General features: G+C 53.4%; 12 protein-coding genes across 12 annotated transcripts; 6 read left to right on the forward strand and 6 right to left on the reverse strand.

The window, feature by feature from the left end:
- Positions 1–373: 373 nt before the first annotated feature.
- Positions 374–1,388, forward strand: UMAG_11615 (anaphase promoting complex subunit DOC1; the record flags this gene model as incomplete). Its single annotated transcript, XM_011388489.1, has 2 exons — positions 374–476; positions 568–1,388. 2 exons carry the CDS (start codon positions 374–376, stop codon positions 1,386–1,388), a joined length of 924 nt encoding a protein of 307 aa, XP_011386791.1.
- Positions 1,389–1,602: 214 nt separating this feature from the next.
- UMAG_11616 (protein translocase subunit TIM13) lies at positions 1,603–2,024 on the reverse strand (the record flags this gene model as incomplete). The annotated part of the gene is made up of 2 exons (XM_011388490.1): positions 1,603–1,834; positions 1,939–2,024. 2 exons carry the CDS (start codon positions 2,022–2,024, stop codon positions 1,603–1,605), a joined length of 318 nt encoding a protein of 105 aa, XP_011386792.1.
- An 859-nt stretch (positions 2,025–2,883) lies between these two features.
- On the forward strand, positions 2,884–4,083 carry UMAG_11617 (uncharacterized protein; the record flags this gene model as incomplete). The annotated part of the gene is made up of 1 exon (XM_011388491.1): positions 2,884–4,083. The coding sequence occupies one exon, from the start codon at positions 2,884–2,886 to the stop codon at positions 4,081–4,083; it is 1,200 nt and encodes a 399-aa protein (XP_011386793.1).
- A 132-nt stretch (positions 4,084–4,215) lies between these two features.
- UMAG_11618 (uncharacterized protein) lies at positions 4,216–5,631 on the reverse strand (the record flags this gene model as incomplete). The annotated part of the gene is made up of 1 exon (XM_011388492.1): positions 4,216–5,631. One exon carries the CDS (start codon positions 5,629–5,631, stop codon positions 4,216–4,218), a length of 1,416 nt encoding a protein of 471 aa, XP_011386794.1.
- Positions 5,632–5,981: 350 nt separating this feature from the next.
- On the forward strand, positions 5,982–7,577 carry UMAG_00684 (uncharacterized protein; the record flags this gene model as incomplete). The annotated part of the gene is made up of 1 exon (XM_011388180.1): positions 5,982–7,577. One exon carries the CDS (start codon positions 5,982–5,984, stop codon positions 7,575–7,577), a length of 1,596 nt encoding a protein of 531 aa, XP_011386482.1.
- A 646-nt stretch (positions 7,578–8,223) lies between these two features.
- Positions 8,224–9,714, reverse strand: UMAG_00685 (putative pseudouridine synthase CBF5; the record flags this gene model as incomplete). The annotated part of the gene is made up of 1 exon (XM_011388181.1): positions 8,224–9,714. The coding sequence occupies one exon, from the start codon at positions 9,712–9,714 to the stop codon at positions 8,224–8,226; it is 1,491 nt and encodes a 496-aa protein (XP_011386483.1).
- Positions 9,715–10,409: 695 nt separating this feature from the next.
- UMAG_11619 (60S ribosomal protein eL22) lies at positions 10,410–11,333 on the forward strand (the record flags this gene model as incomplete). The annotated part of the gene is made up of 2 exons (XM_011388493.1): positions 10,410–10,602; positions 11,149–11,333. 2 exons carry the CDS (start codon positions 10,410–10,412, stop codon positions 11,331–11,333), a joined length of 378 nt encoding a protein of 125 aa, XP_011386795.1.
- Positions 11,334–12,244: 911 nt separating this feature from the next.
- UMAG_00687 (uncharacterized protein) lies at positions 12,245–14,794 on the forward strand (the record flags this gene model as incomplete). Its single annotated transcript, XM_011388182.1, has 2 exons — positions 12,245–13,546; positions 13,694–14,794. 2 exons carry the CDS (start codon positions 12,245–12,247, stop codon positions 14,792–14,794), a joined length of 2,403 nt encoding a protein of 800 aa, XP_011386484.1.
- A 211-nt stretch (positions 14,795–15,005) lies between these two features.
- UMAG_00688 (uncharacterized protein) lies at positions 15,006–16,244 on the reverse strand (the record flags this gene model as incomplete). The annotated part of the gene is made up of 1 exon (XM_011388183.1): positions 15,006–16,244. One exon carries the CDS (start codon positions 16,242–16,244, stop codon positions 15,006–15,008), a length of 1,239 nt encoding a protein of 412 aa, XP_011386485.1.
- Positions 16,245–16,879: 635 nt separating this feature from the next.
- UMAG_00689 (uncharacterized protein) lies at positions 16,880–19,087 on the reverse strand (the record flags this gene model as incomplete). The annotated part of the gene is made up of 1 exon (XM_011388184.1): positions 16,880–19,087. One exon carries the CDS (start codon positions 19,085–19,087, stop codon positions 16,880–16,882), a length of 2,208 nt encoding a protein of 735 aa, XP_011386486.1.
- A 543-nt stretch (positions 19,088–19,630) lies between these two features.
- On the forward strand, positions 19,631–20,413 carry UMAG_11620 (exosome non-catalytic core subunit CSL4; the record flags this gene model as incomplete). Its single annotated transcript, XM_011388494.1, has 1 exon — positions 19,631–20,413. The coding sequence occupies one exon, from the start codon at positions 19,631–19,633 to the stop codon at positions 20,411–20,413; it is 783 nt and encodes a 260-aa protein (XP_011386796.1).
- A 333-nt stretch (positions 20,414–20,746) lies between these two features.
- On the reverse strand, positions 20,747–23,368 carry UMAG_00691 (uncharacterized protein; the record flags this gene model as incomplete). Its single annotated transcript, XM_011388185.1, has 1 exon — positions 20,747–23,368. One exon carries the CDS (start codon positions 23,366–23,368, stop codon positions 20,747–20,749), a length of 2,622 nt encoding a protein of 873 aa, XP_011386487.1.
- Between the last annotated feature and the right edge of the window lie 957 nt (positions 23,369–24,325).

Genomic DNA, 24,325 nt, shown 5'->3' on the forward strand with positions numbered 1-24,325 from the left:
CGAGAATGAGCTTGAGGTTGTGAGGTCATGAAGCTTTGCCAGCCACGAGTCACAAGCACGAAGTGTTGTTCGCTAGGTAGTCGAGAGTGACGCTGGACGCCATTTCTCTTCACTCTACGCGCAACGCGACTTGACAATAGCATGCGTGATAGATGATATACTCGTGAATGAGAGCGTGTAGCTAGAAAAATAAATGAATGCACTCACAGACGACTCGTCATAAGTCGTGAGCGTTGCTTCGGTGTTGATCCGAATTTGATAGCACTAGCCATTTATCTTCCGACCTAACTCGTGCGTCTTCGCCACTTGTTGTTCACTCACTCGGCATCACTTTTAGTCTAGCACAAAGGCACGACGAACTGCAACATCCGGAATGGAACACATTGTAGTTGCCAGCACGAGCCGTGGGACGACAGCTACAACACCAACGTCCAACAGCAAACGGAAACGATCTCGTCGCATCTACGATGTCGAAGGCAAGTTTTACTCTTATGTATCCTGTACATGCACAGATAGTGCCTCTCATGCTGATTTGCTTGCTCTTTTCTGCCTTGTTCGCCCTGACAGACCGAACCACAAAAGCAGACGTTGGCTCATCACCGGGCACACAGTGGACTCTATCGTCGTACAAACCCGGTTCAGGCGTCGCAGAACTCCGGTCCTCCGACCTCACAAAGCTGTGGCAATCGGATGGCAATCAACCGCATCTGATCAGCATCCAATTCTCACGACGTACTTGTGTCACTCACCTTTCGATCTATCTGGATGTCAAGCAAGACGACTCTTACACTCCGACGAAAATCGCGGTCAAAGCGGGCACGAATTATCACGATCTAACGATGGTGAGGCAGAGAACGTTTGATGCACCGCAAGGTTGGAAGCACTTCAACATGACACCGGGGAGTGTCGATGCGGTGACGGCGGAAGAGGACGAGGAGGCTGATGGAGAGGATGGTCAAGACGATGCAACGCAAGAGAGTGCACCCGCAGGACCCGCAGGGGAGCGAGATGACGATGATCAAGGAGAGTCCCAAGGTATCCGAGTGTGGTTGATTCAGGTTTGCATCTTGGCCAACCATCTCAACGGTAAGGATACGCATATCAGAAGACTCATTGTTTTCGGACCCCAACCAAGCGACGCGCCCAACCCACAAGGGCTGAAGAGACCGACTAATGGACTCACACATTCAATGCTGCTACCACCTCAGGTCAGACTCCGAAACGAACAGGCGTCGAGCGGTCACAGTCCAAACGTCACGTTGGCTCAGTTGCTTTCCCTGCAAAACGCGGCCAGTGTTGATGTTCAAGACGACCAAGCCGGCGACGAGAGCGCAGCTGGTGCGGTGTTACGCAGAACTGGGCTTAATTTATTCGGCAACATCCGCTGACTGTATGCAATTCCAACCAGGCTTGCTGCAATCATCGCGTACGAGCTTCATGCAGACACATCCTTACGCGCATACGCAGACTTAGGGGTGGTGATACAATGTGCATTTGAGGCCGACATACGCAATGGTGTGGTACTCGACAACGTACGGCCTGCTACCTGTTCCAGATTCTGTGTTTGGCAGAGCAGAGCGTCGATCTGCTTTCTGCCGACCTCTAAAGGCCGGCCTCAGCAACGGCACCAGCAGCGCGTTCGTTGCTTACTCTGCGCACGTACGTCGAAGAGACAATGTTGAAAGCTTCAAAGTACCTTTCCATGCATCTTGTGAGGCAGGTCTGTTCCTTGCCGGAGAGACTGGCACCGGGGGCAGGAATGCATTTGGAATAGCATTTTTCGGTCGCCTTGGTGATCAGCTGCTGTGCGTTGGCCATGGCAAGTTCAGAGGAGCTGCAGAAAAGCGCCGCAGTACAAAACAAGAAAGAGCAAGCAAATCAGCATTTTATTGCATCGCGAGCAATGCAGCAGAACGAAGTGCTACTACCGCGACTTACACTTGCTGCTTGATCGCCTCCTTGCGCTCAGCAGAGGTAGCCCCACCTGCAGCGGCCGATTTTCCTGTTAATGAGCTGAGGTCCATCGCGTATGAGTGATATGTCGTACGTCGTTGAGAAGTATGACTTCTTGGTGTGATGTCGAGAAGATTGAGGTAGGCTACAGAACGACAAGACCTTCTGGCTGAACATTTGTTGCAGCTTTCTATGATTATGTAATACTTATATTTTTCTTGCGCATATGGGCGCACTCGTGACTGTGTCCTTCTCCACCTGCTCGCTGCTGTTGTTGCTGCTGTAGAGAAGAACCCTTCGTGGTTCATGATTCGTGATTCACGTTTAATTTTCCGATCAAGAAAACGTGCGTGGTGGTGTGCCCTTCGGTTCTTGTGCTTTTCAAAGCCGCGGAGCATCAAGGAAAAGAAAAAATGGCCAAGATCGGCATGCACTCAGAGTAAGAGAAAGCAAAGGCATTCCGAGAAGGTAGAGACGGCAACAGAAACCAACATTCACATTCACGATTGGTGCTTCTTGTTCGTGGTTGAAAAAGCAACGGAACCTTCAGAAATGTTGGGTAAGGTAGAGCAGAAACGGGTCTAGATCTAGCCGGCGGTGTTGTGTCTTGGTGATATAAAATTGGTCAGCATCTTGAGCAGCGACGACCATCTCATCTTTTGTCTCGGCCTGCGAAGACTTGCTCAACACTACAAAGGATCAACGTTTCGAGACGGCCCAGTCTAGAGTCCGCAGCTCGGTCTTCTCAGCGTTCCCGAACGGTTATACAGCTTGGTTCACTTTGCAAGGTGGAGGCATTTTTCACGTGGTACTGTAGCAGACGATCTGGTCCATCAGCATTCGTGATTGCAAGATCCGACTGGTCGCTTCTGCAAGGCATTGGTGTCAACGAGATATCTTCGACTTTGTAGTGTCGTCGGCGTAAACGGCATGGTCTGGCCAACAGCACGCGCTGCGAAACCGTTAACAGCTGCCTCTGGCTCTGCAGGGTCATCAGCAGCAACAGCATCATTTACTGGCACTCGCTTACCTCGTGCCGTAGCATCCATGTCTTCCTCGGCATCCGTCTCCTCTTCCTCGAACCTCACTATCCGAGCGGTTGCCGCGTTTTCACGTACACTTTTGCGCTACGGCTGTCGCAAAGTCACCGTAAGAGGGCTCGAACGCTTCCTCTCGCACCTCCACTCTCCCGAACGCCTGTCCTCCTCGACGGGCCTGCTCACCTACTGCAATCATATATCTGTCCTTGACGAACCCACAATATGGGGATCACTCCCAGCCTCTTCATTCCGCTCCCCTCACACCGTTCGCTGGACCCTCGGTGCAAGCGATATCATGTTCACCAACCGCTTCCTCTCCAAATTCTTCCGCAACGGACAGTGCATCGAAACGCATCGTGGTGGTGGTATTCATCAGGCCGCCATTGACGAATCAATCTCTAAACTCGACGCGGGTAAATGGATTCATCTGTTTCCCGAAGGATACGTCAATGTTAGTACCAGTACGAGGTTGAGACGGTTCAAATGGGGGATAGCACGAATGTTGATCGAGGCGGAAAAGCTGCCTGTGGTCGTGCCGATTTGGATCACCGGATTCGACAGATTAATGCCGGAACCGAGAGAGAAGCCCAAGTGGCTGCCCAGGTGGGGAGCCGATGTGACGATTAATTTTGGTGAGCCCATCACGGACCAATTGGAACCCGTGGTGAGAGCGATACAGGAGGCAGGGGATGTGGCGCCTCAGCACTTGCTGCCAGAAGCTTTGCAGACATCCGATAGGGAATCTGGCTCGACGTCGGGGGATGGTAGATCAATTCCTTGGCAAGTGGCTACGAGTTGGAACACCTCGAGCCTTATTCGTACACTCACCGAGCAGTCTTCTCACAACGAACCAGCTACGTGCAAGTCTGAACAGCCATCGTCTCTGAAACTCGCTCTTGCAAGATCACAACTCGCTGCACTGCTTCGGCATCATCTAGGCCTTGTAGGCGTGGAACAACGACGTGCTGACGGCTACCAAAAGCCCCAAGAGGATGGAAAGCTCGTTCACACCGAATCGCTGCGATCGGCGAAAAAGCATACCGAGAACAACGTTCTGCGCGACGGCAAGCGGAAAAAGGCTGGAGTGTAAACGGAAAGCTTGGAGGACACTACATGGAATCTCACATAAATACTATACCCTTCTCTACGATTCACAAATACCATCGATGGGCCTCATTCTCTTGCTCCTGAGTACCAAATCGTGTCTGTTTGGCGAGAGAGGCTACAGCTTGAACACATCCTCCTGTCTCCAGCCAATCTTTGCCAACATACCGGATAGCGAACCTTGATGCTGGCCATCGCGCGATTTAGGGCCAGCAATCGCTTCGACCATCCCATCTGGACCTGAAACCAAGATCAATGTTCTGCCCGTCTTTTGTTGCGGCTTGATCGGCGAAAGAAGCTGTTCGATATGCTGCTGCACGATCCTCGATTCGTAGACGGGGATCGTAGTGGTTGGCGATTGCGAGGAGGTGAGACGGAGTTGTGGATCGAGTGCGGAGCGAGATTTACCCCACAACGAGGACAGCCATGAGCGACCGGATGATGAGGCGGTGAGTTGTGGGCCCAGCGCAGAGAGCTCGGCGGGTGACAGGGCGGAGGGTGACCCAGCAAGTTTCTCGGAAAAGAGAGAAACGGAAAGCTTGTCCTTGTTCGCCGAGGCGAGTGCGTGCAGTTGTGGAAGGAGAAGCGCATTTTTGAGGTTCGGCGTCGCATAGAGAACGTCGATCTTCGGGCTGCCACTAACAGCCGTGGATGTAGCAGATGTACAGGGTCGACCAAAGAGGTTCGTCAAGAGCTGATAAGCAGGTGTGATGCCGGTTCCGCCAACGATCATCACAATTCTGTCCGGGATTTCGCCGCTCGCAGCCGAATCTCGTTCGAAAGACCACGTATCCACTGGACCCCTCACTTCTATCTGTGGCACGGCAGGATTTGGCACAGCCCTATGCAGCATTTTCCCCAGCTCGCCGTCTGGATACCTCTTGACCAACAGATCCACCCTTTGCTTTTCTTCTGCACTAGCTCCCACCAATGCCATAGAGTAGGAGCCGGGAAGTGTATCGTACAAGGGGGTATACGCTCGTTCGATTACCAAACTCGGCTCCTTGATGTATATGCTTCTGACCCGCAACAATTGCTTCAACTTATCTTCGTTGCGAACATCGCTTCCGACGACCGAAGCAGGCACACCGATGTGCAATAATTTATGAACAGAGGCGCGATCTGGTTCCGGATAGTAGCTCGAGGAGATCAAGGGAAACGGACGATGATTGTACGGCTCAAGCTTGCCCGATTTCGATGACAAGGTTGAGCGCAAAGACGTTGTGCCAGTAGCACGTCCGTACAAATCCAGGGCGTAGGGAGTCGCGATGATGATGGCCGCTGTGGCGAGGAATATGTTGGTAATGCTCGGTCCTGCCGCAGACTGTGATGAATATGATGATGAACTACCCGCCAAAGAGCCAGGACCTGCTTGAGAAGATGTTCCGCGAGACGAAAGCGGGTCCTGCCGACGATGATATGTGTGAAGTACTTGATGGCCCGTAACTAGCCGGCCCGACGCTGCAGTGATACCGCCCTTGCATCCCTTCTGTCGAAACCAGAGACGCACTATCGGTTGCATGTTTGCAGCCATCTTTGTAGGTCTCCTTTTTGGGCTATGTAACGTATATATTGGGAAGTGTCGGCGGGCGAATCACGATTGGCAACTCACGACTGTGACATCAAAGAATCACGAATCGTGAATTCACGATTCACTGCATGCTCAAGCCACGAGCGTTGTGCAACGTTTCCGAGTGGAGGCTGCAACGTACGACGTGAACATGGAAAATAGCTCAATGTGAGATCGCTGTTCGTGACTACGTCTTCCCACGTGGCTCATGCGGAAGCTGCAGGCCTTGTATCGCCGGAACGTAGCAAACCCTGTACCGGATCATCTATTCGATCAACCGCCAACATCCGTTGTGAAAGAGTGATATGGTCGCAATGTGTCACCGTCTGCTTGCAGTGCTACTGCTCGTGACTTTCGCATTTGGCCTGTTGCTCTTGACTCGCTTCCGCACCTACGACTTTGTGTCGGTTGGTCTTTGTCGAGTCGCACCCTTCTCCGCTTCCTGTTCGTCTGCGCGCCTCGATATGTTTCTACCAACGACATCAGAAATGGCCACACAGAAACTACACACAGCGCAACATGGTCGTTCTAAAGGCCGTGTAGCGCTCAGCATCGGCTCGATCAACATTCGCTACTCTCGCGACACACTCTACGACTCAACCCACTCCATGCTTTCTTCGATCGAGAACTCGATCAACGTTGCACGCCTCGGCACAGGACCTTCATCGCAGCTGGTTGCTTCGCTTGATACACATGATATTGACTCACCTTCTCCGTTCCTAATGCGCAAGTACCACGGCGAACGGAGTTGGTTGTTGAGAGGGCCCAAAGTAGCCGATGTAGTGCTGTTCAACAACTGGGATATCTTCGCATTTCAAGAGGTACTCGATGGACAGTATGGCAACTTGATAGAGTGGCTAGGTCAGGAGTATGACCATGCTGGTGTGGGTAGGGATGATGGTCATCGTGCGGGAGAGGCAGTGCCTGTGTTTTGGAGACGGGATACCTTCGAACGGGTGAACGGAAGTCAGGGCGGTATTGGGCCAGACGGCGTCGAACACTTTTGGTTGTCTCCCACGCCAAACGTAGTGGGTAGTGTAGGCTGGGATGCAGCACTAACGAGGATGTGTACGCATGTCAGCTTGCGCCTTCTGGCAACGGACGAGATCATCCACGTGTTTTCGACACATTATGATCATCAAGGTGTCGTGGCCCGGTCAAAGTCGTCCGAGCTCATCGTCGAGCGTGCGCGCAAAGCCTCGGCTCGAACCAAAGCATTCTGCACATTGCGAAAGTCTCCTCCTTCGCAGTCTGAGCCTCTCGTAGTGCTCATTGGAGACCTCAACAGCCCGCGCAACGAAGGTAGCTGGTCAACCCTCGTTTCGCCACACTACCATCTCGAGGCCAACTCGACCGGCGCGACGTTCCTCGACACGGCTTTATCGCTACCCACAAGACGCAAATCTCCTCTTCTGACAGACAACGAGGACCCGCTTCGATCCAAGTTTGCTTCAGGCCGCAAACTTCCACCACGTCCTGAGCCTGACGCAGAGATCAAAGGCGGTATACTCTCCGAGCCTGTGGGCCCTCTTCGAACGTTTACCGACTTTGAACCATCACCGAGAAATGCCATCGACGACCGAATCGACTTCATAATGATCCTCGATAACGGCGCTGTACTCGACGAGACGAGAGACGACGCGAAACTCGACCATTCCGAGATGTTGCCCCCTTCATCGCCCCGCACCGGAGTGCATGCACGAGACATTCGCATAACTAACCAGCAGAAACAAGAAAAGCGGACCACCAACCGTCAAAACGACAGACCCGCACGGGCATCTCTAGCCAGATGGAAAATCCGAGCCTTCGGTACACTGCCCAATTGGAGCGAAGCGGACGCCGGCTTCCTCATCTCTGATCATCGTCCCGTCATGGCGAGAATCGAGCGAATCATCTCTTTATCACCGTAATCCTGCAAACGCTTGTATGTATCCACGGACGGACAATTTGGAATCACTTCCGCGCTTGGAGACAAACAAATATGACAGAGCGATACGGACAAACGATTCAAAGATGCTAGAGTACAAGATGAGAAGGGTGAACCTTAGAGATACCTACAACACGAGAGATAGAGAGAAAAAAAAAGAAAGAAATGGAATGGAGTGGGAAATGTGCAAAATTGAAAGCAAAAAAGGATCGGAGAGAGAGAGAGAGAGACATACGCGGGTTGCCGCTGAAATGCTGTCTGTACTGCTCAGCAGAGACTGTGAAAGGGAAGATGCAGCGATGAGAGGTGGACTGAAGAATCTGGATCGTGTCGTCAGACTCAACGCTATGCCAAAGCAGACACATCGGACGAGGCTACGATTGTCGCAACGCCTAGACCGTCGATCTTGAAAACCTGTAGCAATCGCGCGCGCTTGGACACTGTGTGATCCAAGAATCTTCCTTGCAACCTGAACATACGGAAGCACGAGTGTGACCCGATCCTCTCTGTACCACGATGCGCGGCAGGATGCGGAGACTGTGTCTGTCGGCCTCGCTCTTGTAGCAAGCGGCCTTATATCGGGTTGGGGACATGCGCTGGGAAGATCTGCGAGAGGGAAGACGATTCGCTCACTTGTCCTTCTTTTCCTTCTTTTCCTTTTTCTTCTTATCGGACTTGGGCGTCTCGATGCCTGCTGCTGCAGCCTCGGCGGCTTTCTTCTCCTTCTTCTCCTTCTTGCGCTTCTTTCGCTCCTCCTCAGTCTCACCGTCTGTTGCTCCGCCCGGTGTCTCTTCGAGCTTGCGCTTCTTGCTGTCGCTGTCGTCTTTCTTCGGGGTGACGGGTTCGACCGCGGTAGCAGCAGCAACCTGCTCGAGATCCGAGGCGGTCGCAGCAGGGGCAGCAGAGGCATCCGAATAGTCGACGTAATCCTTCTTCCACTTGTCAGGGGTGACACCGTTGATGGCCTTTCCGTGCTTGTCGAGCTTACCGGTCTTGATCATGGCCTTCTTCTCCTGGGCCTTGGGGCCGAGACCCCATCGGCGAGGGTAGGTGTCGCGCTCCATGATGCAGCGCTTGACCTTGGCAACCACACCGTGGTCACATGTGGAGAGGTCAACAGTCGACATCTGTGCAATGGCGAGCGCAATGGCCTCACCCTTGGTGGTCATGAGCACAACCTCCTCGTGCACCTCAATGTCCTTCTCGTATCGAAGCAAACCTGGGATCATGAGCTTGGCACCGTAGCAGACGGCATTGACAGCCGAGTCCTTGACAACGATACGCTTGTAGCCGGTGAGCAGCGACTCGAGGGGACGGATGACACGGCGCAGGTACGTCTCGTCTCGCTGGTTGTCGTAGAGCCACTGAGCATCGAGCACATCGTGCATGGTGACGATCGAGTCATTCTCAGAAAGTGCACCGGAACGGACACGGCGAAGCTCTTGCATGTGGCCGCCAACGCCGAGCAACAGGCCGAGGTGGACGCAGAGCGTTCGGATGTAAGTACCGGCTTCACAACTGACCCAGAAAACAGCGAGGTGACGGTCGTTGTCGAACTCGATCAGCTTGGATTCGTAGATAGTTCGGATACGGAGCTGACGCTTGACGGCCGAGATCAGAGGAGGACGCTGGAACAGGGAGCCGGTCAAGGTCTCGATGGCACGAGGGAGCTTCTTGGCATCTTCGAGCTTGTCGTGGAGGCGAAGCACGGCAACGTACTCCTTACCAGCACCCTGCTGCGACTTGACCAGACGTGTCGCACGGTCAATGCATACGATCAGACAGCCTGTAACCTTGGGATCAAGGGTACCACTGTGGCCGGTCTTCTCGACGCGGAGAATGCGACGAAGCCACGAAACAACTTCGTGCGACGAGGGGTTGGAAGGTTTGTCGAGGTTGATAACACCAGACTTGATGTAGCTTTGAAGATCGCGCTTCAGCGGCGAGCATCCGTGAGGGATGGGCGTGAAGTGCGAGCTGCGGACGAGGAGCTGGTCGTAGTTCTTGAGCAGCAAAGGCCACTCGGAGGTGTTGAGCTTGGGACCTGAGTTTTCGGGCTTGATCATAAAGTCGCCCTTCTCTTGCACCTCGGCGACGGAGGTACCAAGTGGAAGAGCCATATTGGGCAAAATACGTACTGAAGTGGTGTCAGCACAAATGTGATAAGGGTATAGAGTTGGGGTTGAGTGAGGAGAATACACGGAGGCTTGGTCACGATCAGACGGTGAAGTCAAGTGGTTTGCGCTTTGAGTTTTTTTTTTCTTGCTCGCTCTCTCTCGCAGACGGTGTTCCTAAAATTCTTCCACCTTTTAAAATCACATTCACGATTTCTGACGGAACCGACAGGAAGGGTACTTGCTTACTAATTTCCATGTCAGCAAAACAGAAAGCCACGAGAAAGGTCTAACATCTCCGATAAAAAGCTCGATCCACACGCCACGGACATCAAAAGAGGTATAAAGTAAGTGCACGTGATTTGTGTAAGAGCAACTGATAGGAAAGATAATTTAGATTAGGCAATTTCTGTATTCATTAGTAAGGATTGAATTCAAGCCAGATGGGTATTAATATTATAAGATTGCTCTGCGAGAAGAAAAACTTTGGGCAACAAAACGGTTGACGGGCTTTTTGGCGACAGAAGAGGCAGCACATGGCTTTGCGTTGTCGCGCTATGCTGAGCAGTTCTCATGAAGATGGTCAAAGAGGAAGGAGGACCAAATGCATCACACGGCTTAGAGTGGACATCACCTTGCCTACTGATTATCCACCATCTCTATCTCGCTTTGCTGATATCACCAGTAGGCTTTCATCTAAAATGGCTGTTCAGAAGACCACCAAGGCTAGCGCCAAGCAGGGCAAGACCGCCCACAAGTTCTTCATCGACTTCTCGGGCCCCGCCAACGACGGTATCCTTGACGCCGCCGCTTTCGAGAAGTACCTGCACGACCGAATCAAGGTCGACGGCAAGGCTGGCAACCTCGGTGACCACGTTCAGATCACCCGTGAGGGTAAGTATTGATACTCAGGACGGACATATTGGGCGAAGAATTCGGGGAGTCGGGCAACGGGTAGCAGATCGGATGCAGGGAAACAGATATCAGTTCGTGTGACGAGGTAACAGAGTTTAGCATGACGGACAAACACGATGGATTGTGGGCTCGACATGGTCCCGTGTGTTTTGTCCAATCACGTCGACTCAAGATGGGATCTTACTCAGCGTGACGAAGGTTGTACAGGAACAGGGAAAGAGATCTCCTCATATGACGATGATCTCAAGATGGTTCCTTTGCATACTTTTCAATCCACGTTGAGGCCCACTCATACCTCTTCTTCGGCTCTATCTTTCTTCCTTGACGAGCATCACCTTGTCTCGCCTCGTCTCGGCTCGCTCCAAGCTCTTCGCTTTATCTTCCCCTGGCTACTCCTTTCAAAGATCGCATCGCGCACTCGAGTTGGAGAAGGCTGACGTAAGCTCTCTCGTCCTCGATATCGACCTTTGCGTTTCTGCATTCGTCCATCGTTGCAAACGTTTTGCGCATTCTTTGCTATTACAGGTGAAGGCAAGATCTGGGTCAACACCAACGTTGCCTTCTCGAAGCGTTACCTCAAGTACCTGACTAAGAAGCACCTGCGCAAGCAGCAGCTTCGTGACTGGCTCCGTGTTGTCGCCACCTCCAAGCAGGGCTACGAGATCAAGTTCTTCAACGTCTCGTACGACCAGGAGGAGGCTGAGAACTAAGCGCTTGCCAGCATCTTGCATGTCTGGTGGCTCTCCTAGTCTCACGGGCTTCTCGTTTCAATTATCATGTTTCGGCCATTGCGGCATTCTGTAGTCACGAGTCTAATCTGGCAGATGGATTGTTGAAACGACGTCCTTGCAAAAGCTGGGAAAATGGGAGCTTCGACTCTTCTGACCCAGCACCACCTTTATTATATACCTCAATCTGGCACTGTGCCGTCTGTGTTCTGAAGGTTGGTCCTTCCGTTGCATTGCAACCAACAAGCCGAAGGCTGTCGGTGCGGGCAGGAAGCATGTTGAGCGGAAACAGATTTGTATCTGAGACTTGATGAGTCTTATACCGATGGCGTTCAGCACAATTTGCCTCGGTCGCCGCGCAGATGCAGCTTAACGTGACGAAGGTATACCCCGTCTGAGCTGAGACCCCGAGGTCCGGGAGTCCTGCTGCTCTCGTGACTCTTCTTTCCACGGTTCGAAGCGCTGAGGCCTCTTCCAGCTTTGGAGCGCAGCACGAGTCATGAGTGCGAAATTAACAATCACGAATCTTGAATATCGCTCTCGCCGGCGTTTAGCCTCCCTCCACCTAGCACTAACGTTAGTTAACTCAGATAGCGGCCGCACTGAGCACTTTGAATAAGTCACATAAGTCGTGAGTGGGGGTGCAGCTCGTGGCTCTTGGTAGTGACTTTTTGCCCTTTACAACTTCATAGGACACATCACATTCACAATCACGAATGGCTCAATCTTCACGAGTGACTGACTCTACCTGATTTAGTGTCTACCTCTTTCCTTCTTTGACTCTCACGGTGACAGCTCATCCCAGGTCCGCAGTAATTCGGATTTTCAGTAACAGAGCAGGACTCCGCCGACCAGCTCGACAGCACTAAATCGTTCTCTCAATCGCCTGAAGCATGTCGGGCCGGTTTCCCTACGCCCGCCACGTCGAGGCCGAGAACATTTCATCTGGGATCAATCTATACGATGAGATGCTGATGGAGGACAACAGCGACTATATCGAAGATGACGAAGATGACGAAGACGACGAAGCCGAAGACACCCTACTTCAAGACGCTCTAGAACGGATGGTAGCGCAAGCAGAGGCGCGCAATTCGTTTGGCACGCAGTACGATGACGATCAAGACACGGAGTATATTCCGTCAGACCAAGGCGGCTCGGTCTATCAAGACCTCATCCAAGACGCCGGCGGTCTTGAAATTCAAATGGCAGAGGATGACGACGAAAGTGACTATGACGATGAAGACGACGAAGAAGATGACGAATCGCCTTTTCGACGCGGACAGAGTCTCACGATCGATATTCGCGATCTCTTGCGTGCGCATCTGGACACATCCAACGACGACGAGAGCAACAGGCAAGACGACAGTGATCTTAACGCAAGAGAGTCCATAGCGCGAGCTTTCAGCGGGATCGGTATCACAGGCTTACAGAGACTCATCGCTGTTGCTAACGCTGCAGACGCAATCGACAGAGGTGAGTTTGAGGACGATGATGATGATCATGGCGATGAGGAAGACGAGGACAACTGGTATCACATGGCCCGCTCCACACAGATGGCCAATTTCTGGGACCCAACGACTGAGCCAATTCGATCCGGTCAAGAGCTGGCGCTCGGTGGTGAATTTGGCCGTCAACCAAAACGTCCCCTCGATGCGGCTCCATCTGCCTTTGCGGAAAGCATCAATATGGTCGACCTCATCCAGGAGCGCAAGTACGCTCGTCGCCGTATTTCCAAAGCCGACATGGCCTCGTTTGTGCCCAACACCAACGGCACCGTCGTTGCCTCGTACCCTGCACGTGTCTACTGCGGGCAGTACTCGCAAGACTCCTCCTTCTTCTACACTTGCACACAGGACTTCCGGGTGCACATGTACGACACTACCTTGGCAGGCCCCAAGACTGTTCAGGTGTACGACGACGGGCCACGACGCGATCGCAACAGCTGGTTCTTTAGTTCTGCAGGCGCAACACAGCACACCTCGCTCAACTTGATCAAGAGCATCCAAGGCAGGCAGGGCAATTGGACCATCACGGATGCCAATCTGAGCCCTGACAATCAGTGGATGATTTATTCGAGCATCACCCCCTACGTGCATCTTGTACCTACCAAGCAAACTCTTGATACTGGTGGAAGAATGTCGAGTGATCACCAGGTCATGCTTGATTTCAGTAATACAGGAGACGACGATACTGGGGTAAGATGGCGCTCAGCGGTAAGAGATTTCCTTCCCCCTTCCCCCTTTTTTTTCTTGGCCAGGATTGGGTTTCGCCTTAGCCACTAAATCTCTCTCCTGCCGGTCAACTAATTGACTTGATATTGCTCCTCATTTGACTTCCTACAGATCTGGTCGATTCGGTTCTCTGGTGACTCACGCGAGATTGTTGCAGGTGCACATTTTGGCGACATGTACGTCTACGACATTGAGGCTCGTCGTCGTGTGCTTCGAGTCGAAAGTCACTCGGATGATGTCAACGCGGTCGCATTTGCCGACGCTGCATCCTCGAACGTGCTCATCTCGGGCTCGGATGATTCGTTTGTCAAGGTGTGGGATCGTCGTTCTCTGTCTGGCGGAAAACCAGCGGGTGTACTAATGGGTCATACGGAAGGTATCACTTATGTCTCGCCGAAAGGCGATGGTCGGTACTGCATCTCGAACGGCAAAGACCAGTCCTGTCGCTTGTGGGATCTGCGCATGATGCACAGCTCGTCCAAATTCAATAACATGACGCACCTTCACTATGGATTGAGAAACTGGGACTACCGCAACATGTTGTACAGGCAACCACGCTTCCAGGCACATCCAAAAGACTGTTCCGTTATGACGTACCGCGGACATGCAGTGCTCAAGACTCTGATCCGGTGTCACTTCTCGCCGGCTGAGACGACAGGTCAAAAGTATATCTACAGTGGCAGTGCCGATGGCAAAATCCACATTTGGAACCTTGACGGCACGGTTGCTCAGGTGCTGGATCGATCCAAAGTGCGACCGTTGTATAAGGAGAAGGATCCAGCCAATCAGATCCACGCATACAGACCACCGGGAAGCGAGGAAGACGGCGAATCGGCAGACGATGATCAAGATATATTCAGCGGCCTTGGTCTGGCCTCGGATCCATCTGCACCACCTCTACCGTGGTTCAAGAGGAAGCATCCGATTCGACACGTGTCGAGTCACAACTCGGAAGCCAGCTTCGAAAATCCACTGGCGAGCGCGACACGCGCAAGACCAGGAAGAGGTCACAGAGGTAGCGGCGGCGGGGCGGTGTGTACAGTACGAGACGTGAGCTGGCATCCACAGGAACCAAGTCTCATGTCGACCGCGTGGGATGGCAACGAGGGCGAGTCCGGTAGCATCGCAAAGCACGAGCTGGCAGATTGGTCCAAGCGGCACATGACGCTCGAAGACGTACAGGAGCAGATGGCGCTCGAAGCTCGCGGATGAGTGCCATGCCGGACATGTCTCCCATCCATACACTCGAATCTTGTAATCTTGTGTTCAGTGGGCCAAGTCTCGCTTTGTTACACAATCTACTCATCGTCGTGCGTCCACAATTGCGATTTCGGCGTAAGGAAGCGGATCGTGTGTCTAGCAATCGAGCATTTGAGCATTTCAGTCTAAAATCGTGTAATGATCTCGACTCTATACCCGACAATCAAGCTTTGTCACTCCAGCCGGCCAGTTCGACGACAAAACTAGCGCTGAGTCTAACGAACTGCATGAGATGATCGAAGCTGAACTCGGGGTAGTCGAACGTATCGCTCGTGGTATGGATCCTCTTCAAGTTGCTATTTTCAAACGTAGCTTCGATAGCAAACGCGCTGTCGGCGCCGATCTTGGTCCAACTGGCGTGATCTGAGCCAGCATAGCCGAGCTTGGTGTGGGTGTATCCGATGTGCAGATATTCATCCACAAGTTGGGCGATGAATTGGGTGAGAGGAGTGCTGACAAAGTCGGCGACGAGCCCGACGGTTTCCTGCGTGCCTTGTTTAACGAATGCGGTCATGTCTTGTTGGAGCATGGCATGTACTTTGGTATTGGCACGTTCGTACGACTGCGCAACAGCCTGGGAGCCTAGTAGGCCTCCTTCTTCGGCAGAGTACCAGTGGAATTCAACGTCGGTCTCCGGCCGCCATTTCTCCTCCAACAGCACCCTCAGCGCTTCAATGATCGTCACGGTTCCCGAACCATCATCGTCGGCGCCCGGAGCAGCAAAGAAGGGGAACAAGTTGGTGGAGTCTTGGTGAGCTCCCAAAATCGTCACTCCTTTGGAAGCGGTCAGCGTCGAGTTGGTTCCCTTGACCTTGAGCAGGATCGAGTTCTGACCCCAGGGATGCGGGAATTCCTGCACCTTGATGAAAGAAGAGTGGTCTTTGACCAGGTCAGAGACTGTCTTGAAGAGCCATGCTTGCGATTGACGTCCCGTTTCGGATTTGTAGTAGCGTGTGTGGAACGATGTGAACTTTTCCAAGTGCTTGCGAGGTCCCTCCTGCGAGATGTGCGAAAAGACGGCTTTGAGTTGAGACTTGTGTGCGAGCTTCGATGGGAACTTGGAGGCTTGTGTGAACGAGAGCGGGGCTCCCTCGGCTTGCAGACGAGCGGCATTGAGTTGTCCGAGTTCAGGTGTGTCGGTCAGGTCCATAAAGTGGATGCCTCGATACCAGAGCAGCTGCTTACCCAGTTCGGTTGTCCAGTACGGTTCCTCGGTGGCAGAGGTCTGCACGAGACGAGCTGCAAACATGTCGCGTAAGGAAGAAGCGAAGCCACCAAAGAGCGATCCAGCGAATCCACCTGTCGAGATGACATCTTGAACACCGCCGTTGGTTTCAACAGGCAGAGCAGACACCGAGGTGAGTGCAACTGCTACCGCTGCGATGGGAATAGTGAGCTTCATGGTTCTCTAAACAACAACTTCTATTTTGAGGTAAAGCTTAATGTTGAAGTTTTAAGTTTGTGATGATGGTTCATCGAGAGGAGGAGGAACGGGGAGGACGTGGGACCGATGCAGGGGCCGCGCAACTCTTGTGACTCACTCTGTGTGTGGAGCACGACATGAGCTGTTGCTTTGATGCAGTGTGCCGCGTGCCGCATTCGTGATTCTGTGTCTGTGAATCGGTGGAGGTTGAATCGCCGTTCCTCGATGCTTAGGTCCGCACTTGAGCAGTCAGTTGCTCGACTACAACGGGCGTCAGATGACGATCTTCAGGGTCCATTTCGCGACACCCTTCACACTCTTGACCCCATTTCGGTATGTCGACTTAACAGACATTTTTTGTCTCGCGTCACGTGCGTCCGTGTAAGAGTCATGAGTCGTGAGTCACGAGTGTAACACATTTGGCTAACAGAAGCTTGCCAAGGTAGACAGAAACGTACAACTCAACAAACCGTGTTGGGCTTTGGCCCTTACGACACTCAGGTTGACCGAAGTCTCTGCCGCTCCTCTTCAGAGGTGGTCGACCTCAAGCAATGTGGATGGTGCAACTGAAGTCTGGTGATGATGGCGGATCGCATTTCGATAGCTTGTGTCATCTATAACAATCGCATACCAGCAGGTCCTCCCTCGGTCTCCTTCCGGCCCCTCTCCGCTTTGGTCTGCTTTTTCTTTTCGCTAGCGAACGCCTGTTTGGTTTTCATCTTGCGCTCCTTGCGCTCCTTTTTATTCGCCTTGAGAGCTTCTTTTCGTGCCTTGCGGTCTTCCTTGCTCTCGTTGCGATCGCGTTTGGCGGTCACGGCGATGGTGGTCATACGTCTTGCCAACTCGCCACCTTCTGTTGCGTCCGAGTCATAGTCCGATCCGCCGGCCTCACCGTCTTCGGTGTCCGAGCCCGAGTCGCTTTCGGAAGGGGGTCCGCGTCCATCATCTTCTTGCTCTTGATCGAGTGAGAGCTTTTCAGAGGTTGACGCCTTCTTGCCGTTGACACCACGAGGTTTCGAGTAGCCGACGATCTCGGGGAATCCAGTACGCGGGTTGATGCGAATCTTGGGCAGCCTCTCTTCGTCGTTGAGGAAAGCAGAGGCTGACGGACGTTGGCTGGTGTAGCTCGTCATGCTGGGTGCCATACCGTTACCCAGCATGTTCCTGTTGACCGCGCTGCCGCCAGCGACACTGCCGGGGCGGAAGGCGGATGCGTTGCTGCCGCCAAATACACTCTCTTTCGCTGAGATAGTGCGCGGATGATTCTCGAGATTCGTCTTGGTAGATTGGATTGTCTCGACATCCCACTTCTCGCGCATGTGACTTCGAGGTACCGGATCAACGATCTCTTCGTCAGGCGATTCATAGTCTTCGTAATCGCCAAGGTCTCCTTCTCCTTTGCCTTCGTCGAGATCCTTTCCTTCCCATTCTTTTCCGTTGATGCGCGCTTTGCCGAGCGCCTGACGCAAGATCTTCAGCTTTTCCACTGAGGTCGAGTCGACACCACCGAGTGCTTCGCGAAGCTTTCCGTGTTTGGTCTCGTACTTGGCGAGGAAATCGTCCATGATACCCTCAAAGTCTTGGCGTGTCACTTCTTCGCCTGCCTTTTCGCCGTCCGAGTCCACGAATTCTTCATCCTCCAGCGACTCGAGCGAGGGGTCAAAATCTTCGCGAATGCCATACTTACGGCCAAGCTGGGCGAAACGGTCGTCGAGATCGGTGAGGCCTTTGTTGCGGAACATGGCAGAGGAACTCATCGACCAAGCAGTACTGCCACCCCCGATTGATGGAGCTTTGGTGCTTGCTGCCCTTCTGGCCAGCGCACCGGGACGACCCTTTTTGCCAATTACAGAGCCGCCAACCGTGTACATGGTACCTGCTTTTGATCCACCTCGAAGAGATGCAAGCTGGTCTCGATCTTCGTCGCTATCTTGCGCTGGGTCGTCCGATGATGGCTTAGCATTGCGTGCAAGCTCCTGCTGCTTCTTGAACAAGGCCACTCGTGCTTCGAGCGACATGTTTTCGGCGCCGTTCTGCTCCAACTCGTTTTCTGCTCGTGTCGCTGGATCAGCCCAGATAGCTTCGTCGCCTTCGGGCGCTTGCTCTCTCCACGCATCTTCTTCTCGGACCACGCCATCCCACTCGCCATCCTGCACTACCTCGCCGAAAAAGTCGTCGTCCAGATCATCATCCACAAACGCTTCGTCGTCCAGCGCCTCCAACACTTGTCGCAAATGTGGGTCCATATCCGGTTGAAAACCTTGCAATGATGGTTCGACGGCGAGATGCGAGGTGAAGCTGAATGGCATCTCTTTTTGCGAAGGCAGTACCGACGCTGGCAAGTTCAGAGCAGGCTCCTTGTTGACTGCTTGGGCATCTCGATCCTTCAAGGCGAAGCTCTCTTTTCCCTTTGTCTTCCCCTTGCTACCGGCATTTGCAGAAACGAGGATGGTGTCGACCGTTTCGTCGACATTCTCTCCTCCCCTCTTGACATTCTCGTCATCCTTGATGGGTCGAAGATGCTGCATATAGTCGTATTCTGAATCGTCAAAGTAGATGCCGTAGTTGGCCGCTTCTCCGATGTTACTCCTGATGGGTTTGCCGTACTTGTCGCGGATGACGGACGCATCAGCTTCGAGCTCTGCCCTCGTCTTGCCCTTGGCGCGCGACTGGTTGGCCGGGTCGTACGAGAGCAGCACGTGTGCACCTGCATCTGGGTCGTTGATCAGCGGATCACGCTGCGATCGATGGACAAGCTGGAAGTGCTGTGCGTTTTCGGAACGCCATATTGACTTGTTCTTGGTTTTGGACTTGGCCGGCATGATTAGAGTACGCTTCCTCGCTCGCTGGCTGGCGGTTACTGGTGGCGATGAGTAGGTGAGCTTTGAAGCTCTTTAAGGTCAGGCGTAGATCTGATCTTCTAGCCTTGCTTCGAGAATTGCGTCCGGGTATTCGGTAGAGTGTGTGAGGGGGTCGATAAGTGGTGTTGAGAAGACTTGGTGAGATAGTCAAGTTTGTGCCTGCTCGCGGTGATTGAGCAGCTGTACGAGGTAGCTAAGTTACGCTGTCAACTCACGACTTTCGAAAAATATTTTGAGAACGCTTCGAACTGTGGCTTCCACCAAAAAGTTTCACACAGCTCAACGCGGACCCTTACACAGGTGAATTTTCGCAAGACGAGGGTTTTTTCTGCGTCCGCGTTTGACATAACTTACTCCACAATCATGGCTTACATAAGCCAAACTTCTCATCACCACATCGCCGCCGCCCCTCTTGAATCTTTATGTCGACTCGTTCTATGTGCTTTGTACACTAATGCTTTTGACACGACGCCCTCGATACGTGAAACGGTATTAGCATACGACATGACTGCTCCGACCTCATCGTCAGGTAGGCTCTTGCTTCCAGGCCAACCGGTGTCCGTCTCACGCTCCTCTAAGCCGCAGCTTGAACTTGGGCTCGGCACATACGCACGAGGTGACTACATCCTCTCCTCACTGGTCGGTTACGAATCACGCACACTGTCTGGCTCGTCATCGTCTTCCTCTTCGACATTACCGAATCAGACGACTAAGTCAAAAACTGGGCTTGCTCAGACGGAGATCGTGTCTATCAGCGGCGTAGAAAATCGGTTCGTTGTACCGCGACCTGATTCAACCGTGATTGCGCGAGTGACGCGCGTCACCCCGCGCCAGGCGTACCTGTCGATCCTGATCGTCGACGGACAACCGTGTGGATCTTCGTCCTCAACATCATCCACCTTCGTCCAGTCCGGTCTGGGCAACCATGCAGCGGGCGAAGGCGAAGGCGTCGACTTTCAAGGCGTAGTTCGATCGCAAGACGTAAGAAGCACCGAAAAGGACAAAGTGAAAATCGCCGATTGCTTCCGTCCAGGCGACATTGTCCGTGCCACCGTAATCAGTCTGGGCGATGCTAGAAGCTACTACTTGTCCACCGCCGGAAACAGTCTAGGTGTCATCTATGCCACGAGCGCAACTTCAGCAGGTGCCCAACTCTCCGACACACCAGGTGGCGCAGGCTGGAACATCACCGGCAATCCCATGCTACCCATAAGCTGGAACCAGATGATCGATCCCATCACCGGCATCCTCGAAAACCGAAAGTGCGCTAAACCTGATTCGATCTGATCCCGCTTCTCCCCAACTTCCAACGTCCAAACGCTCTCTCTCTCATTCAACTGTACTAATACACTCATTTCACCTAAATCTCACGCTCTCACACTGATGCTTCCCGCCTCTGTTATACGGTCCGAACGTAGCGATTTCCATTCTATACCGATCAAGGCTTATCAACGTTGAGTGTCGTACAATTTCCAACGACTGTGCCGTTTGCGTCAAAGCAACGACAAAAAGCGTCAAGTGATTGGGATTCTGTTTGCTGAAATGTGTTTGTGTGTGTGTGTGCATGCATGCGTATCCATCTTGTTATGTTCAATCGAGCTCCTTCGCTTGGGGGTCACCTCAATCTTTGCGGTGGAAGAGCGAGTGTTTGCGCTTACTTTCTTCGCTCATCACCTTAACGTGAGGATGGTCGGGCTGCTCGCCCGGCTTGCCGTCCTTCAAGATGTGTGCGCAGGTACGAATGTTTTTCAACCAATCGTCACCCTTGTCGTCGTCGTCCTCGAATTCGGACAAGCCGATCGAGCCAAGTCCTGCTGCATGAGCGTCTCGGCTGATACCGTCAAAGGTGGCACTCGTTGGAGAAGTTGCCCCATCGCGCACATGAGCTTGTGCGTGAGCGCCATCGATCGCCGAGCGGAGCATATCAGTCGAGTTACTCCTTGACATGACAGGTGTGCGAGTGAGCGGGCTGTCTGTATCGCTGAATCGACGACCGCGCAGAAGGTCTCCGAGTGTGCAGCGAAGCGAGGGCTCAACGGCCATCATGCGCGACAGTGCGGAGCGCGTCTCTCGTGGGAGCAGACGGAAGATGCTGTCCGCCGCACCCGAGGTGAAGGTGGTCTGCGAAGACGCCGAGGAGACGCTGTCGCTGCGATGCGCGTGGGGGCGAACGTCATCAAAGGCTATCTCATTGCCACCCTCGCCAGCTGCGCTGCCGTCAGCGAACGTAGAAGTGGGCGATGAGACAACAGGAGACATGGCACTGGGACTTGCGATCGCTTCGTTGCCGTCACCACCTCCAAGTATCCTGTTTGCATCAAAAGCATCGCTCAGCGAAGGCGAGTGCGGGTTCGAGTGGATCGAGTGGGGCGTCATGTAGCCAGCCTCTTGTGCCGATCGAATCTGTGGCGTAGCTCCATTGTCATCTGAACTGCTCACTACTGGGTCAATGGTCGACATGCCCAGGTTTTTGCGCAGCGCCGAAACGTGCTCGCTCGAAGTGACACGGCTTGCCATAACACTAGACGCAGGCGTGCTGCTCTGTCTGCTTGCACCTTCGCTGTTGGGTTGGCTCTTGGCAGGCTCGGAGGGAGGAGCCTTGCACAGCTCGGGGTGCGAGTTGACGAATAGTCGGAAGCTTGGGTCCGACTTCATGTCCGGCAGCTTCCACGGGAAACGACGCAGAATCATGCAAAGAAAGATGATGGCGCAGCTCCATACGTCGGTCAGCCTGGGGTCATACGTCTGCTGCGATAGCACTTCGGGCGCTAGGTACGGATCTGAGCCCACAACACCAGTGGCCACCACCTTGGTCTTGCCTGGCGAGTGGAAGACGGTGGCGGTACCAAAATCGATGAGTTTGACGACGTTACCTGTAGTCATGACGCAGTTGTCGAGCTTCAAGTCGCGGTGCGCCAAACCCATCGAGTGGAGATAGTCGACACCATCGCAGATCTGGCGGAAGACGCAGTAGATCTCTTGGCGACACATCTTGCCGCTCATGACGACACTGAAAAGGTCGTAAGGAGCATACTCCATGACTTCGTAGTAGTGGCCATGATCCGAGATGATGTCGATCGTCTCGATGATGTTGATGTGATGCAGCGTACTGCCGATACAAAATTCAGCCGTGACTTTTTTGATGTACTCCTTTTCGTTCTCGCCTGCTCTGCGCTGACGGAACTCCTTGACGGCGAAGACGGTATGGTCCTTTGACCGCTTGATCAAACGCACTGTACCTCCAGCACCAGAGCCGAGGACCTTGCCCCATTTGCCGTACTTTTTGGCCAAGTGCGCGTGGTCCTCGCCGAGCGGTGGCGAATCTTTGCCGTGTCGCTTGGGCGTCGCAATACCAGAGCGGCTGCTGTCGCTTCGTGAGTCGATATTGTGGTGTCCAATGTGGTTTTGCAGGAATTTGCGCAGATCGGTGAGGGGGTTGTGGTGACCTGAGTGCTCCTTGTCCTTTTTCTTCTTGCCGCCGTCATTGTCGGACGGTGAGGCAGTGCCGCTGCCACCTTCCCCCTGCTTGCGTCCGCCACTGCTACCGAGGCGCTCAGTGTTGCGCCGCGAGCCGAGCTTGGGGAAGATAAACTGAGGCGGCGTCCCCGTGGTATCGGCGTTGGAGGCATCAACCCCACGAGCAGAAGCAAGTCCGCTAGCACCGGCGCCTTGGACGGGCTGGAAAGAGGTTCCAGTCATCGCACCGCTCAGAACCTTGTTGAGGGCTGAGCGAGATTGACTCTGAGAACCACTCGAGACGGGCGAAACTGCACCTGAGGTGTCGTCATTGATAGGCAGATGAATAGAAGTACCACCCGTTCCAATGGGCGTCGCAACACCCGAATGGTCGGCACGCTCGCTGAGACCCATCAGCTTGAGATTGTCGGAGCGGATCCTAGCGGCTGAGGCGCTCGGGCCAGTGATGGCATCAACGGGGCCCGAAACGATGCGCGGAGCAGCATCAAGACCGCCGGTCGACACTGGAGATGCCATCTGAGAAGGAGAAGAGATGTTGAACGTGCCTTTGCTTGGAACGAGTGTGGGTTTGTCAGAGGAAGAGACGGAAGCTGACTCGTTGACTGCTTGGCTATGAACGGCACGGTAGCCTGGAGCGGTCGAGTCCTCGCGGAGCGTCATCTGATTAGTTTTGGTATCAAGATGAACCAAGTCAGGTCCGTTGCGAACTTGGTCGGGCTGAGTGGAATGTTGGATGATGGGATCCATGGGCTTTGAGGAAAGCATCTTGGGCGGACGATAACACGAGAATCACCGACACTGTGGCGACTAACAAGGACGATGAGGGAGGACAACTTTAGATAAGATAGACGAGGATGAGAAGCACGCAGAGGCGACGTTCAGGCAGGGCTCGCCTGGAAATGTGGCCGTTTGATGATAGTGTCACTTTGGGAGTGTGAGTCGCAAAGAGTACAGAGGAGACAACGTCGCAGTCTTTGCAGATGCTGTCTAGTCCAAGCTACACGAGCGTGCAGGCGGTGATTTGGTGTGCCTTGTGATGTACCTTGAGTGTCGTGTGGATCTCGATCTCCGCACGGTTGCAGCAGCAGCAAAGCAAAAAATTCGGTTTCAAACAAGATGACCGGAGACCCACAAGGAAGGTGAGCTGATAGCCGATGTCCTTAAAGCCGATCAGGAACGGGGATTCATCCATCGACTCGAATGCAAAAAGAAAGCGGCTTGATTTGAGCAGTGGAGAGGAGTGGCCTGAGAGGTTAAGTGGGTGGCTGCGTAGGAAGTCAAGTAGGTACGGCGCGATTGAACGACGTGTTGTAGGGAGCACCAGAAGCCTCGGGAGGATACCAAGTGTCGCGTGCGATAAGTCTGAGGGGGGGAAAGAAGCCGAGGCGACGAGGTAGATCAAGCAAAGATAGAGATGAGCGGAAGGGAACAATTGAATGTCAACTAGATGTGTGGCTGGCGAGCAGAGGTGGAGGATCACGTTGTCGTTGAGTGACGACGGTTGGATGTTGCTAGACTAACTCGATGGCAAGCGAAGCGAAGAAAAAAGGCAGCTCGTGTCAACTAACCAACTACGTACAAGGCGGGCGGCAGAAGGTAAGGGGGGAAGGTGGCGGGGGACACAAAGCCGGGAAGAGCATATGCCGACGCAGCCGTTGAAGAACAAAGCGAAAGAACAGAAGGAAACCAGCGAGCCAGCGGCTGAACGAGGCTAGCCAGAGC

This window comes from Mycosarcoma maydis, chromosome 1 (genome assembly GCF_000328475.2).
Source record: "Mycosarcoma maydis chromosome 1, whole genome shotgun sequence".
Classification (NCBI taxonomy): Eukaryota; Fungi; Basidiomycota; class Ustilaginomycetes; order Ustilaginales; genus Mycosarcoma; species Mycosarcoma maydis.